At 44.5% G+C, this 16,070-nt stretch overlaps 1 protein-coding gene across 3 annotated transcripts in view; it reads right to left on the bottom strand.

Moving 5' to 3' along the window:
- PHAF1 (phagosome assembly factor 1) overlaps positions 1 to 13,907 on the bottom strand; it is a 36,303-nt gene extending 22,396 nt beyond the window's left edge. The window contains exons 1-4 of one of the 3 annotated variants that reach the window (XM_068411179.1): positions 13,886 to 13,907; positions 13,400 to 13,527; positions 8,393 to 8,475; positions 4,476 to 4,559 (exon numbers count right to left, since the gene is read on the bottom strand). In XM_068411179.1, coding sequence (XP_068267280.1) covers positions 4,476 to 4,559; positions 8,393 to 8,475; positions 13,400 to 13,463 — 231 coding nt within the window. In that variant the 5' untranslated portion in view covers positions 13,464 to 13,527; positions 13,886 to 13,907. Of the gene's footprint in view, positions 1 to 4,475; positions 4,560 to 8,392; positions 8,476 to 13,399; positions 13,528 to 13,676; positions 13,738 to 13,794; positions 13,863 to 13,885 lie in introns of those variants that run through there. The other 2 variants (XM_068411177.1, XM_068411178.1) reach the window with 2 other exon arrangements.
- Positions 13,908 to 16,070: the final 2,163 nt, after the last annotated feature.

Genomic DNA, 16,070 nt, shown 5'->3' with positions numbered 1-16,070 from the left:
TAATAGCAAAGGTTAGCTAATTAGGGAATCCTCTAATGAATGTCAAACAGTAGGCCATTCCTTGGGTTGCTCTTACTACCCTGAAGAATGCCTCTGCAGGGTAGTAAGACCCAGCACTGACTGCACTGTTCTAACTTTCCAACTCCTTCTAAAGTAAAAGATGAACACAGCAAGACTAAGTAGTAGTATTCCATTTCAATACCACATAAAAAGACATCTCCAAGCATTACAGATGATAATCAGAAGAGTAGCCCGCAAAGAATCAGAGCAAGCCGTAATATCTAGTTCTGATATTTATTGAAGATTTTAGACCTTACTGAATAACCCAAGGAGCTCCCCTCTCTGCAGATAATATTAGGTATGGATCCTTTGTTCTCAATACATTACTGCAAACGTGCACCTGAGATTGATTTCATATGATTTTTATGTGACTGTTACTGGATCCTGAGGCTAGACTGGGCTTCAAGCAGATCATTTTTGGCGTGTAACCCTGATCAAACACAAGCTGCTTCTACCCTACATATGTGTTTCTGTGTCAGCAGGAAAATACGTAGAGTTGTAAAGAAAAAGTAAAGCGCTTTTTATTGCGTTGTATAATCCTCCAACAAATCACTGGCAGATTTAGAAAGGACTCACTCTTCAGCTAGAGAATAAAGCAGAATTCCCCAGGGAGCTTGCTACCAAATGTGGCTTTAAAGCCTAAAAATATCACCAGCTAAGACGGAAGTCTTGGTTTTGGGAGATGCCCGGCAAATAACCCTAAATAAAACAACTTGCAATGCTTAAACCACTATATATATAAAAAAAAAAAAAACCCAACATTTAATGGTGCGCTGTTGACTCATAAAAAGTTGGAAGAGTTCTCTGAAGCACTTTGTTTGCTCGAGAAGCCGACACATTTCAGGATATAAGCAACAAGCACAGCACAAAGCAAGTAACAAATGAACTTTCTGGCAGAACCAACCTCAAGAAGAGCAAACCAATTTTTCTTCTTAATAAATATACTTTGAATTATGCTTCTTGGAAAAACCTCGTTATCCAGTATTTTAATTCCAATGCAGTTTGACATGTCCAGGTTTCCTTTACTGCACAGCTTGTTAAAAACAAAGGTTACTTTTATGAGAAGTTAGGAGTGATTTTACATTTTTTTGTGACCTTGCACATCATCTTTACCCCCTAAAAAACGTTTCTGAAAACAGAGAAAGCCACCCCACACACAGATCTAGTTTTGCAGCAACTACCAGAGAGCATCGGGTGCTCTCCTGCAGTGCTGGAAGACAAAAGGACGAGTCGAACACCAGGAAGGAGCAGTGTTACAAGGAATGGCGTGTTGCACAAACGAGGTCCCCCATGAGAGAAACATCCTGACAGCAGCCAACAGGCACCGATTTGCCATGAGCCCTCTTCCCATGATTCAGACAGATCTATCCACGTCAACATTTCTTTTTGCTAACAGCAGAGGAAGAAACAATCACAACTTAGCAAAATTTAAAGGTAGTCAAAAGATCTCATGAAAGTAATGAAAGATGCATATATTGAAGAAATACTGCAACAGACCATAGCACTAGGAAAGGATTTGTTTTTTAAACTACAGAAGCTACGGTGACAAAAGCATTAATGTGATTCTTTCTACGTGCAGAGGAAGAAACAATTGAGAAGACCAAGAACTATTCAGTGATGGGTTTACTACGCAGTCAGAAGGCAGCTGGTTTAAATTATTAAAACCTGATGCTTTGTCACACTCACTGTTTTGGTAATTACTACTAAGTAAGACTCAAAAACGTTCAGGTATTTACTAACCAGCAATAACAGACCAACGCTGTGAAATCTAACTCTTTCTCCACCTCAGAGGGAGTGTGTGCAAGAGACCTTGTTGCTAAAATTCACAGTAATGTTTTCAAAACCTGGTCCCGGATCTACTCTCACGTTAGCTCAAAACTAATGTACTAACACTTCCCCTCCCTGGAAAAAAAGAGAAAACTTTTTAGGAATATTGCTGTGGCTTTCTTCCTACACCAGCTTCTTTGGGTCTGTCAGGTCTTTCTATTTTAGCAGCCTGTATTTCAATGCCTTTTTCACAATCAAATCTAATAGCAAGCATGTATTTAAAAAAACAACACACAAAGTGAAGGAAAAAAGCATCCTGATTTTTCCAGTTTTGCTGCTGCTGAGCAACACTGAAAACAGTCATACCATCTTAAGAACAGGCATTACTTATTCTACACCTACACTATTCTTTAACAAGTCCTGGTGCTCACTTCCGAACTGACCCCATAGAATTTCTTCCATAAAACTTTCTGAGCGCTTTTAAAAGTGTAAGTTTGCACAGCAGTGTATGCATTTACACAGCCTGACTCTTCACAGTTGAAACAAACATACAAGAGGTATCACTAGAGCACTGAATCATGACAGACACCAGGAGAGATTGTTTTTTTCTATTTTTTCTTAAAACATACCTAAAAAACACATACCAGAAGGGTTTGGGTTTTCTTTTTCTGTTTTGTTTTGGTGTTTTGTTTTGTTTTGTTTTGTTTTTTAAACAAACTTCAAAACACATTGTGGAGAAAGGTGAGAAGAAAAGCTCTTACATAGTTCTTAGAACACTGGGTGTTGAAACGACAAAGCCAGACCCTCAAAAACTGTTTGGAGATAAAGAGGCCTGGCATACACTAAGTACAGCACTTCAAAACCACTACAAGATTGTGACATTCCACAAAACATCAGTAAGCAAGCCATGCACTTGAAGTGATTATGCCAGTTTTGAGTTCAGTCTCCTTAAGAATTAAATACATTTTTTGAAAGATTTCGTACAGCAGGTGTAGCTTATGTTGAAAATATCCAATCTGACAAGGAAATTTTTCAAGATATTCTCTTAAAAATTGTAAATTCACATATGCAATCTGAATAACTAAGTTCTAGATCTTAACAAAAATTATTACAGGAATGACTCCATGAACTGACACTTCCATAAGGCAATTACAAACTGACAACTGGCAAAAAAAAAGAAAGCTCAGCCATCCCCCACCTGAGTTTAATTTGAACTGAAAATTGTTCTTCAAAATGTGTTTTTTTATAGATAATATAAAAGACTCTTTGGAAAACAAGCAAACATACTATGGTGTTACAGGTTACTACTAGAGAAATAAGTACTTTCAACAACTACTAATGTGGGTTGCTATTCAACAAGTGTATATATACTCATTTAGAGTACATGAAGAGCTCAGGTCTCAGCTGATGGCACACTGCTACACTCTTACAGTCATTTTTCTGACAAAGCACTAGGCTGGCATGTTGGAGAGTGTCGTTTTGCTGCTGGTTTTATCGGAGATGTGAGTGAATAAAGAGAACAAGGCTCCACCTACCACTGCTCCAACACTTGGAAGTATGGATGTGAGCACCATATTCCAGACTTACCCTAAAGGGTAAGCATTGTATTTTCTAGCACCACATTTAACCCCACACTTCTGCTGTCAAATGTTAAATAGCACAGCAGTTAGAGCAGTACTCTCACCCAATTAGCCCAATCAACACCCAGAGCAGTTTATGCACATCAGGTGAGAACCACACTGTGCTGACAATTGTTCAGCACAGCTGGTCCTGCCAAAAGGACCACCCTGAATAACTAAGAAGTTACATACAGATATTCTAAATGTTTCAGTTAAGAAACTTAAGTTTCAAAATTTTGTACTGATCTAGTCACATCTCTACAGCCCCACAGTTGCTTGTTTTGCATGGATGAAACATACCACTTTTGTAACAGATATTTTGTGAACATAAATGCCATGGGAGGTTAGTGACCAGCCTGCCCTTTATTTTGCATCTTAACTACACAAAGCATCCTAGAGAGAGGCAGATCAACACTTGGTCACCTAAAAGCACAGAAGCAGAATTGCTGGGCTGAGGACTTTGATCACAAGATTAAAAACTCATCCAGAACAAACTCAAATCAGTGCAGGAGGCAGCTGCTCACAACAGGCCTGCATGCAGCTTTCTAGGAGAAATCATGCACTCATAGTCACTCTGTGAACTTAACCCAACTGAAAACTAACAGGAGGAAGTAAGTTTACTTTCAAAAATAAAATGACAGCACAGATAAAGGAATAACCTGGGCAGAAAACAACACTGTCTGGCTTGCATTAGCCAATGATCTGATTTCAAATCCTAGGCTTAGCTCTAGTAACGGCCTTTCGCAGCTTCTGCTGCAACTTGAGACAAGATGGGCAAGTGAGACCACGCTGGACCATCATACTCCCACAGCACTCTTACAGTCCCCAGTGCAACGTTGAAGTGTCTTAGTCCTAATAAACAAAGATTTAACCCCCAAACTGAAGAAATGCGGTTCATTATCACAAGAGAGCACTATATATGGCAAATTCAATGTCTAAAAGAACCACATACTTATGCTCTGCTAAGTGCCAATACAACCCAGGGTTTTGGTTTGCATTGTTTTGTTTGCAGAAAGGGTGTTTCATTACCTTAAGTCTCTGATTGAAAGCATCAAACAGCAGTTTGATTCCATCCTGAGTCAGGTTAAGGATGAGGTCATGGCTAAGAGGTGACTGTAAAACAAAAAAAAGCTGTTAGGCTTTTAATTTCAAGGCTTCTTTGTTAAGATATAGAGCATTGTATAAGTATAAATTGGTTACTTTGGAAAAACAAAACTGCCTCAGAAAACAACCACTTGTTCAACAAATAAGCATAACGAAAATACAGTTGGCCAAGCCTCTCAACCCCTTCAGTTTCCTCATGAAAAGAAATAGAAGTGCCTGTGTCAGATGTGCACCCTGCAAGAACTCCCAAAAGGGTAGCTGTCCATTACTTTAAGTGAAGGGGAAAAAAAAACCCAAACCACCTTGAAAATTAACATTCCAAGTTTAGCATCAGAGACATCATGCAGGGACAGTCTGTTGCATTCTTGGTGCACAAAAATAATAGCCCATCTCACCGAGTCTCGCATCAGAACCAAGCATACACTTGACAAAAAGATGGTGAGAGGGCTCTCCACTTTGGAAAAATCGAGTGTCACAGTCTTTTTCAGGCCTCAAAAGGCAGGCTTCAGGCTCTCGTGTTGTGAATTTAGGTTTCCTTAGTTACTGTGAATCATAACAACTAAAGGCTTAATTTGCAGTCTGCTGGAGTCAATAGGAGACATTCCACCGGCTTCACGGGTGTCTGTACAGGCTCGACGCCATCTCAGTCTGCTGCGACGCTGTGGAAGCGGCTCCCTCCCGCACCGGTACAATCCACGCATGCAGTCAGTTGGCCCTAATTCAGCTATTTGATCGTGTACCATCTAAAGCACGTTGGCTTCAAAAAGCTCTACCCTCCACAACTGTCTCCTCAGAGGAGAAAAAAGGCTGAACGACAGGCAGGCAGCAATATTCATGCCCTAGAATTGCACCAGTTATCTAGCAAAAGACAGAATGGGGATGGGACATCTGGGGCATACACAGGCTTCTGATGTGGGCAGCCACCATACAGCCCTTCCTATGAATTAAGCATAAGCTCTTAAAAACTGTTACTCTCTCCTCTGCTCTACAGGGAGAAGGTCTGTGTTTTGACTGTCGGAAGTCTAATTTTCATCCTGAATTTTCTCACCTCTTTATTCTCACTTCAGCACTGTCTTCTAGCCTGGATACTTTTTGTGCATTCTCACGTGCATCTCCCACCCCTTCCCAAACCATATATTTAAGTAATCAGACCCCAGACTTCACATCGCCAGGTCAAAACAAGCCACAGGGCTTTCAGTCCCCTCTGACGCAGATTTCCCATTCCTCTTGATCACTCCAGTAGCTTTTCCTGAAGCAGGTTCAGTTCGAGCCCATCCTTCCTGAACACCGGTGCTCTAGCGTGTAAGCTGTCTTATAAATGAAATCCTCACAGCGCCTTGCACAATGGCATCAATACTTCACTACTGCTGGCAAACTTTCATGATACTGTGCAGAATTGAAGCAGCACTGCAATATAGCCATGAGCCTGAGATAAAAAGGTCTAATGCTGATCCTGACGGTCTTTTTTTAAATCCCTTATAAATCTAATTTACAAAGGATACAGATAGATCAAAAAAACATGTGCCACGTTGCATTTAAATATACCAGAGTTGTTCTGATATGGGATATGCTCTGCATTTCACTGGTTTCTAAGCAGAATTGTCATAAGGTTATTCCAAAATTAATGAGAGCATTACAAGTACTTTTGAGTGGGTGGAGAAAAAAAAAACATCTGAGGAAAAGCTTGATATTTAGTACAGCAAATAGCTTCTGTTCTATGCTGGCATATTTTCTAATAGAATGAAAGTTTCAAGGGCACAAATTTAGTTCATGTGACTTTCAATGCACAAAATAGAACCTCAAGTATGAAAGATGATGCCAGGAAGCAAGAGGAGAGTCCTTCTTGAAGGAAACAACTCAGATGTGCAGTTACACTGCTAATCTACATAAAGCTGCAGGAAAAACTTAGCACTGAACAGCCCCATCGACACAACTCCAGAGGAAGAGGCTTAGGAAAACATACGAAGGCAATTAAGCACTCCACTTAAACTGACCAAAAAGGAGTTAAAATTCTTTAGTCACGGAAGAGGGTTCATCACACTTTTTTGGTACAGTTTGGGCATCCCATTTATGTCAAGTTAAAAAGAGCTGTGGGCAGATCTAATTGCATTTAATTGTCATATAAATTTTTGAAAGGAAATACTCGCTGCTGGAGTTCCAGGATCAGAAATTCAGCGCTTTAGACGCAGCAGCTTTAACTAACATTTGATCACTATGCTCAAAGGCATTCTTCTAGAAAGCAAAGACGATAGACATGAAGGCTGTTCAGGTGTGGTTTAGCTAGGTAAAAGTTGTGCATGGCAAAGTTTATTCAAAGCTTTGAATCTCCCAAGAACTGCACCAGCAGCTCTCTGTGCTCAGCTGCTAACGAAGTGCATGATGTTCTGCACGAGGGTGAGGATATAGCTAGCCAGCTGCAGGCCCTAAGTGGCGTGTGGAAAAAATTGCACTGGTATCAGGCACCACATCAGAATAATATACAGAAAAAAAATCATCAGCACAACTATTCCACAAAGTTGAGAACTACTATTTTGTTGGACTATGCAGATGTTAAAAACATCTTTACATTTATTACAGTTTGGGAAGAAAAACCCTAAGCCCCTCCCCTGCAGATAGAATAAAAATTCAGTGTACATGGTCAAGCACAATGTAGCTCTCCAAAAGGCGTAGAGCCAAGCAGTGGTATACCTTGCTTTCTAGCACTGGACCAGTAATCCTTCTGTGATTCTACAGGCCTGAGAGGAACGGGAATCTCATCATTTCTCTAAACAAACCTAGAAATAATTCTGGAATGAACTGTGGTAAGAAAAACTAAAAAACCTCCAAAGCCTACAAAACCCAAGGAATGCATTCACCGCCAGATGGATGTTCCTGTGCGTTAAGTACAAGGAGCTAGATTTTTAATTTGCAATTCAGTCATCATAAAACTTACACATCTACATAATGTGAAACAAAAAAGGAGAATCCATTTAATTACATGAAATATGTATCCAGCAGTAAACGCCAGAGTGGAGCTTGTTCCTTAGCCACTCAGTATTCACCGCGAATGCATGGGGCCTCAAGCAGTATTTTGATACAAACTGACACTCTAGCAAGACTTTGCCTTTTTCCTGATGCAAAAATCTGTAATCTACAACCTATGAGTATCATCTTCTGATTAACGTGCACTTCACATAATACACATTTGGAGAGCCACAATCCTCCTTTGTCCCATCTCCTCTTCCCTTCCACTTCCTTCAAGGTAAAGGTGGGTATACAACACATTTTATTTGATCTAGCAGAAAGGTTTCACTTCTAGTCCCCTTTCTGATGGAAGTCAAACATATTAGGAACTTAATGCTTAGTTACGAAGAACAATTAAACCAGCTATAGCTGGTTTAAATTATTGCATCCACTTTCTGCAGACAAAATGGCAGATCCACAAAGTGTGGAAGCCTTTTCAGGGGGTTCATCACCACTGAACCAAACACGAAAGCGGAAAGTAATGAGTGATTCAGTACTTCAAAAATACTGCAACAATCTGCAATGGTAATGTAAAAAGACTACAATTAAACTATCCAGCTAATTACAGAACTTTCCCTTCTTAAAGGAAAAGCAATACTACCCCACCACCGCATACACAAAACTGTTAAATCACTGCACTGTGCTGAGGATTATCACACTTGACGTGAAACTGTCATAAAAGCTACACCTCTGATGTGATGGCAATAATTTGGTGTTACTCAATTTCAAGTAGCTCCACAATCCACACGGTGGAGTGACACAGTACCAGTATACCCGCCAACGCCTTAACTCTGGGACACAATGAGGTGAACGACCCGGCCAGACCGTGCACTACTCACCTGCTCACTGTAGAGAACCTGGACGTTTTTGATAATGCGACAGTGTTTCTGAAGAATTGCGACAGCCTGAGCCAGCGGCATTCCTGTAAATAAGAACAGTTGCATTTCTTCAGTTCAGACACCAGCTGACAATGTTTTTTAACAGAAAGGTTAGAGATGAGGTAACAGGGCCATCATCAGCAAACAGTACATTACAACAGAAAGGTATGCAATCAACAAATAAGCCTCCTTGACTCATGGTATCAGCACAGACCTGTTTTTGAAACAGAAAAGTCATTGTTTATCTACCAGTTTCTTAGGCACATACGAAAGAAAAGTATCTCTACACACGAAATTAAACAGCAAAGTTCAGGCAGAAAAAGCACAGATCTTCCTACAATCCCTGCACAAAATTTTCTGCTTTTGGGGTCAACAATCCGATAACTGATAAAATAGCTTATGCCAAACTCCCCTAGAGCTGGCTAGAGCACTCCTGCTCACATTCAATAGGCTCCCAGACCGCATTTTATGGCACAGCCTTTATCAAGCTTGATAAACTACTGAGCAGCCGTAGTAGATACACAGAAGGGAACAATGATTCTCCTTAGACCTCGCAGGCCACATTAGCTACTGATACAGCTACGTTTGTGTCAAGGAAGGAACTTCATCTTCTCAGTTTACAGACAAGATAAACATACTGAACAATTTGGTTCAATTGAAATAATACACTTAATAGTCATTCACCCTCTAACACAATTTCAAGGGCTTTTTTTGTTGTTTCTTTTTCTTCAGTGTATATCTTATCTTTACAGCTATAAATTTTTGAAAGTGGAATGCAACAGCTGATTCTGCAGAAAGAATAGCACCACACCATCCCATCCTTTATCATGCTTAAAACCTTTGTTGCCTTTCCAAATGAAACGTGATCGTGTTCCTGGATTCAAAGCACACATTTATAAAGAGGGGTTATGAGATCATAATTGTGAAGTTTTATTTCCCTACTAATTGCTGTAAGTCAATTTAGATTAGTTATCTGACATTTTATTTACATTCCTTGCCCCGTTCTTCTCTATTTCTAGTTTTTAAACATTAAGAAAGTTGCCTTGATTGGGGAAGATTTACCATGGGACCCACACTTCTGTTTAGTTAACAGCTCAGGCATTCAAATTTTTAGTTACTAGCTACACCTCTCCAACTCAGACCACACGTCATTTTCCAAAGCACCTTTGAGACATTATCCACAGCACCAAAGTGAGAAAACTCCCTCTCTCTCTCCATATATATATATATATATATATATCACACACACCCCTAGCTCACCATAGATACTGTTTTAATGTAATACTGGCATAACACTAAAAAAAAATAATTATTTTCACTGTTGCACTAAACGACGTGCCTGTCACACCCATACATTGCAGCTTTTGTGCAATAATGAAATCAAGTTTTGGCAGAACAGGCGTATAGGTTAGACCTACAGTGATTCAATTTGTAAATACCATCTACAACTGTTTCTGTGATGTTGTTTTTCACGTTAGCCTGTAATCCTGGAAACAATTTTTTGCAGCTAGAAACTATACACCAAAGATGATACAAAACAAAAAAGAATAGTTATTATTTTAATAATGGTAACAGAATTAAAATGCACAGAGCCACACAATAAAGCAGCACTGTTCCCTATTATCTAGGAAATAGCAGTTGCTTTGTAGTCTAAGTAGCTGAGTTTTAAAAAGACAGTTATTATCTATTAGATAATATTTTCAAAATAGAACAAGAAACATAAATAACAGCAAGAAGCTAAGATCAAAGATGTTGCTGTGAAAGTTTCACATTTCTTTGACCTACGAAAAGCTGATTCCAAAAATGTAAAGATGACTTAAAAGTATAAAACCCATTTTCAAAGTTCATATTTCTAGGAGACTCGCAGAGGTCAGCCCATGAGCTCTTTTGAAAAAACAAGTGTCAAAGGCTCAAGCAAAGCCAGCGAACAAGCTGACAGAATCCATACACTGACGGCAAGCACCAGGAGCAGGTAAGGTTTTGGTAAAAGAGCACGCGGTTAAAAAAAAAGTGCGCACAAACACGAAGTTCAGTTTGTAGTCCGATGTAAACTGATGCAATCTGGGGTTGGTAAGTGTGCAAACAGATGGCTCATGTGACTCTCTTACTCAGAGCTTTCTCAAGCTGCAAGCAAATGGACATGGACTGATTTTGTTCAGTTTTCAGCATGTGAGAACCAAGCAGATTTTGCCACAGAGCTGCTTAGCAAAACTATGACGAGCAACTTCAGTTCTTCAAGAGCTCACAGAACCTAAGACATGTGTGGAGGAGCCACTGTCCTCCCTTTGGCTCCATTAGCAGAGAGCCAAAGGAGGAGTAAAGAAATTGGGTTATTTTTCTCCACCCTTCTCACACACACAACACCCCCCTTTCCTCAACATTCGTCAGCCTTTGCAGTCAAAGAGGAAAACAAAGAATTCTTTTTCCCCTGCTCACCAGTCAGGGGGAACGGGGAAGCAAACATGGTTTCCAGCACATCAGACAGTCAACCAAGCAGAGCCGTGGCAAATAAAGCCCACAAAGACCAGTTCGAGGGCTCTCCTGTCACAGACTTTTCTCTTTTCTAAATGCTGGAGTGTTACAACTGACACAAGATGCTCCTCTCACAAACACTGGTCATGAAGAACATGGCTTGAAGCGTCAGTCTATGCTAAGACTGTGTGTTAAAGGGGAGGGCGGTAGAGGAGTGAATAACGATTAAAAGAGAAGAACACAAGAAAATCCAAGAGAAGATGAATCGTAACACATTAAATAAAGAGAAGTGAAACTGTGGGAAAAGAAAGTATAAAAAGCAACACAAATGCAAGTACGCATTATAAATTATATATCTCAAACGCTAATGATACAGCTATAGGCACTACAGAATAAGTATTTAATTGTTCTCCTTTAGAACGGCAGGAATGTAGCCCGAGAGGTGCAGTGACACAGGTATCTCATTGAACACAAAACTCAGCCTTGGTTAAATTTTTTACGCTCTGGTCACACAGTGAGTCAAGACTGGAGCCAGAAACAGAATCCAAAAACTCATGTAAGAAATTTTTCTGGCATTTCCCCTCAGTCATCTCCGTTGTGGGCACAATACTGGAAGCCAGAGTCAGCAGCAGTTCAGGAATACTGCCATTAGTTCTGCTAAGAGCAGATCTAAACGAACGCTGAGTAGAACACCGCTGACAGCCAGCATCCCATTTACACCGGCGCTCCCAGCCTCGCCACCACTAACGCAGCTGAACCAGCTTTATCAGCAGGGATAACTTTCATACAATATCGCTAGCACAGGACAAAGTTAAGTATCTTAATACCTAGTCGGCCTCCTGCTCTATACCAGCAGGTCATGCTAATTATATATTAGACACATCACGTGGTGGCTATGTTTACTCCAAGAATTACAGCTGAGTTTCCTCCCTCTCACATCGATGCATGTGTGTACACATAGACAGAGACAGTATATAATTTTAACCATGAGATTGCATTAACGGGCTTCTTTGGGGGTTCTTGGGAAAATTAAAACCATTTTCTCTCTTCCCTTTTCTTTGTTTTTATAAGGAGAATGGGTGGAAGCTGGCACTACATATTTATGAAGATTGTCAGGGTATCTAATGCGAGCTGGCTTTTCTTTTCAGCTAATACAGGCACTAAAGGATCACGGAAGGTCACGCAGAGCTGAGAGAGCCCAGTAACACGTTAGCAGTACAAGGAGATCACCCAGATTTCAAAGGGTGGGCCCCGAGGTACTATAATTAGCCTCCAAAAGCCATTCTAACGCTCTCTGTAACCATCAAGTTGTACTGGACTCGTGAAGTCCCAGCAGCATAAACAGCCCTTTGTGTTCGATGGGCTCACGTGAACAACTCCACGTCACAGCACCCCTCCTTTGGTGCAACCCAAGTTCACGGCAGCTGTGTAGCAGTGGTTTTAAGGAACAGTCTGTCCCGTGCTGTCACAGGTGACAACAGCAGCAGGAGTGTAACTCAAATTCTGGCAGATACAGACAGCTGCCACGCAGAGCCCTGTTTGCATGAGCCAATCTACCACTGCCGTTAACTGTGCTTTAGACAGAGCAACAGCAAAGAAGGAAAACCCCGAGAGTCCAGTGCTGGTGTCTCAAACAATCACTCGGCAAATGTGACAGCTACAGTATTTTCTGAGAGTTTTAAGGACTACCAGTATCTGCTTGAAAACACACATCGCCTGAAGATTCCACACCATCTGAGTTTCAACTGTACATTTAAGTGCCCTAGGCTGAGCACCAGCCAAATTTCCATCAGCTGGGGGAAAGTCCTTTCTCATCACAGTAAATAGAGAAATGGCTGGGAAGGAAGGACCTCTCAGAGAGATGAAAAAATAAGAATCATTGAGGGGAAGAAATACTTGTTATCTAACCCTGAGAAAAACCTCTCAAAAGTTTACTTTCTCCACTACAATGTTGCAACCCAGCAACGATACAAAGAAATTGTGAAACTCAACTCATATGTATGAAGGGTTTGCACAGAAAAGCCCAGTATTTATGCTAAGTATTAGCGCATAGATGAAGATGCTGATATCACCTGACATATATTCAGATGACCATCAGTACATTCATGCCTCCTCTTTTAGGAGTTACTTAAAAACACCAGCAGTCTAAGATGGCAAGGCAAGACAAAACAAGTTAAACGAGTAGAAGAAAGCATACAAGCTGATAAACAAAGCATGAGCCAACATACAAAAGCTAAAGATGAGACTGTACGCTAAAATGGAATCCTTAAAGCTCGTACATTGGTATTTTTAGTGATAAAGATGAGCTTCGGTTCTCTCTCCCTTTCACTCCTGGAGCTCCCTGAAAGCGCTGGGAGAAACCTCACGAGAGCCGGATCACGAGTGGACCCAGATCACCCCGCTCACGCACACAGGGCCCCGGGGCGGCCAGGAAAGCTCCAGGGGTCGGGGGGGGGGGGCGCACACACACACAGACACACAGACACACACACTTACCCAAGGTGAACTCCCATTGCTCGTTCCCCAGAGAGCGCTCGGGCACCACCTCCAGATCTAGCATTGGCTCAGGTAGCGCGGAGGCCGCGGGCTGGCACGGCAGGTCACCCGGTCGCTGCGCCGGACCTCTGCGGGAAGCGGGAGGGAAGCTCGCAGCCTGCGCCCCGCCACCCCCACCCACCCCGGGGGGCAGCGCTGAGGCGCCGCGGAGCCCCCCGAGCCGGGCCGAGGGGGGACCCCGGCCACCGTCACCACAGCGATCAAGCCCCCTCCTCACCGCCTCACGGCCCCGCTGCCTGCGCCTCCCCCCGCCCTGCCCGGGCCGGCCACGGAGCACGGGCAGCCGCTCCCCCGGGGAAAGGGGAGCCGCCGCCCGCCGCTCGGCCCGGACGTACCGACGGCGGCCGCCGCCCGCCGGGGAAACGGACCGGAGGTGGGGGGGGGTTACAACCCCCCTCCCCCCCGCGCTGCGGGGCCGCGACTCACCTCACTTGCGGCTGCTGAAAAAGTGCTTTGCAGCTGCCGTCAGGCGAGCCCGCGCGCGGGGCGGGGCGGGGCGGGGCGGGGCGGCGGCCGGGGGCGGGGCCGGGGTGGTGCGCCCCGCCCCTCGGGCCGTGGGTGAAGGGGGAAGGTGTCGGCTTGGCAAGGGGGAGCCCGCGGGTTCGAGGCCAGCCGGAGCCTCCCTGGGGACGGTGGGGACAGCCTCACTGCCCCCCCCCCCCGTCCTTGTCGCCCAACGAGCGTCAGACCTACAGCACAAGCCCTGGTTACACCGTGCCACAGCCCGCCACGGTAAGCTCAGGATTAAAAAACCCCACACCAAACCCAAACCAACCCGGCTGCAGCCAGTTTTTCCAGTTGCAAGGCCAGGGCGGGGGAAGAGGGACGGAGCAATTAGTCAGTGGCACGAGCACAGTTACTGGAACAAGCTCAGGAATGACTCAGTAAGGAGGAAAGTAGTAACGAGGTCACTGGCTTTGCAGCGTTACTTGAGAAAACAGGGGTAGTGCCACCCACGTGTTTGTCCCTAAAGTCCACGGTTCCCCTGGGTGGTGGTCACCAGACACGAACCTCCTTTGCCCAGATCCCGAAGACCCCAGGTGCAAGCAGTCAGCATCCACCCAGCAAACGAGGATAACGGAGCTTATCTCCCAGAACGCCATGATGTTGCCACCACCTCAAACACCCCATGTCAGACCATCACCCGTTTTTACAGCAGAAACTTGATCCAAGATGAAGGGCATCAGGTCAAGCATTACCCAGCACAAGCAGGGAATTAAAAATAAACAAGGGAAAGATGAAGGGTACGGACTCACGTGAAGCAATGCAGCCGCTGGAGCAGGGCTGCACAAGCAATGGAAAACTCAATGGAAAAGTCAAGAGGGTCCAGAGGGTTTGGAAGCGGCTGTAATTCCTTCTGCTGGCAGGTCGAGGCTCCAGGAGGGGCAGGGAGCAGTGGGAGATGCATTTTTCCCATGTTTATCTGAGGGTGGTGACAGAGAAAAACCTCTCCTTAGGTGATACCCATCTCCTGTCCCCTTTCCTCTGCTGCATCCCTCGGGGCGGTGATGCTCGGTCCTCGCTTGACCCCACCACCTGCGTGCTGCCCAAGTGCCCAGCACGTCCCAGAGGAGGTCTGCAGCAGGCCAGCACCATTGCACACAATATCCCACAGCAGGGTGGAAAAAACCATTTACAAAAACCCTTCACTCAGCTAACCACAGAAGTTTGGGGTTCTTGTATTTCATAGAATCACAGACTGGTTTGGGTTGGAAGGGACCTTAGAGCCCATCTGGTTCCAACCCCCCTGCCACGGGCAGGGGCACCTTCCACCAGACCAGGTTGCTCCAAGCCCCATCCACCCTGGCCTTGAACACTGCCAGGGAGGGGGCAGCCACAGCTTCTCTGGGCAACTATAGCCCCTTCAGGCACTGGAAGGTGCTAGAAGGTCTCCCCGGAGCCTTCTCTCCTCCAGGCTGACCAGCCCCAACTCTCTCAGCCTGTCTCCAGAGCAGAGGGGCTCCAGCCCTCTGAGCATCTCCGTGGCCTCCTCTGGACTCGCTCCAACAGCTCCATGTCCTTCTGATGTCGGGCCCCAGAGCTGGACGCAGCACTGCAGGGGGGGTCTCCCGAGAGTGGAGCAGAGGGGCAGAATCCCCCCACTCGCCCTGCTGGCCACGCTGCTGGGGATGCAGCCCAGGACACAGGTGGCTTTCTGGGCTGCAAGTGCACATTGCCGGCTCATGTTGAGCTTCTCGTCACCCATCACCCCCAAGTCCTTCTCCTCAGGGCTGCTCTCAATCCTTTCTCCATCCATTTAAAAAAAAAAAAAAAGATAAAACCAGGATTCCTGCCAGGTTTTCCACTGCATCTCCTTCCCACCAGCACATCAGATGCTCCGTGTGCTCCTTGTGTCACCGGCAAACACACGATCCTCAGAAAGCCCCGAGCGAGCCAGCCTGCCCTGGACACCCCGGCGCTCGGGTGGACAAGGGGTAATTCGCTTTTCCCTCCCGCCGAGCCAGCGCTTGCCGGGGAGCTGCCGGCCGCGCCGAGGTGGCCTTTGCTCCCCAAACCCCCCGTACGCCGGCTGTGTGTGCACCGCTGCCCAGCCCGCTCCAATGCAAAGCCGTCCACCGGCCTTTCAACCAGCTCTTTTACCAACCAACGC

The sequence above is a fragment of the Nyctibius grandis genome, chromosome 12 (genome assembly GCF_013368605.1).
Source record: "Nyctibius grandis isolate bNycGra1 chromosome 12, bNycGra1.pri, whole genome shotgun sequence".
In the NCBI taxonomy this organism is placed as follows: Eukaryota; Metazoa; Chordata; class Aves; order Nyctibiiformes; family Nyctibiidae; genus Nyctibius; species Nyctibius grandis.
The sequence above is the reverse complement of the archived record's forward strand: the minus strand, read 5'-3'. Positions and strand labels throughout refer to the sequence as shown.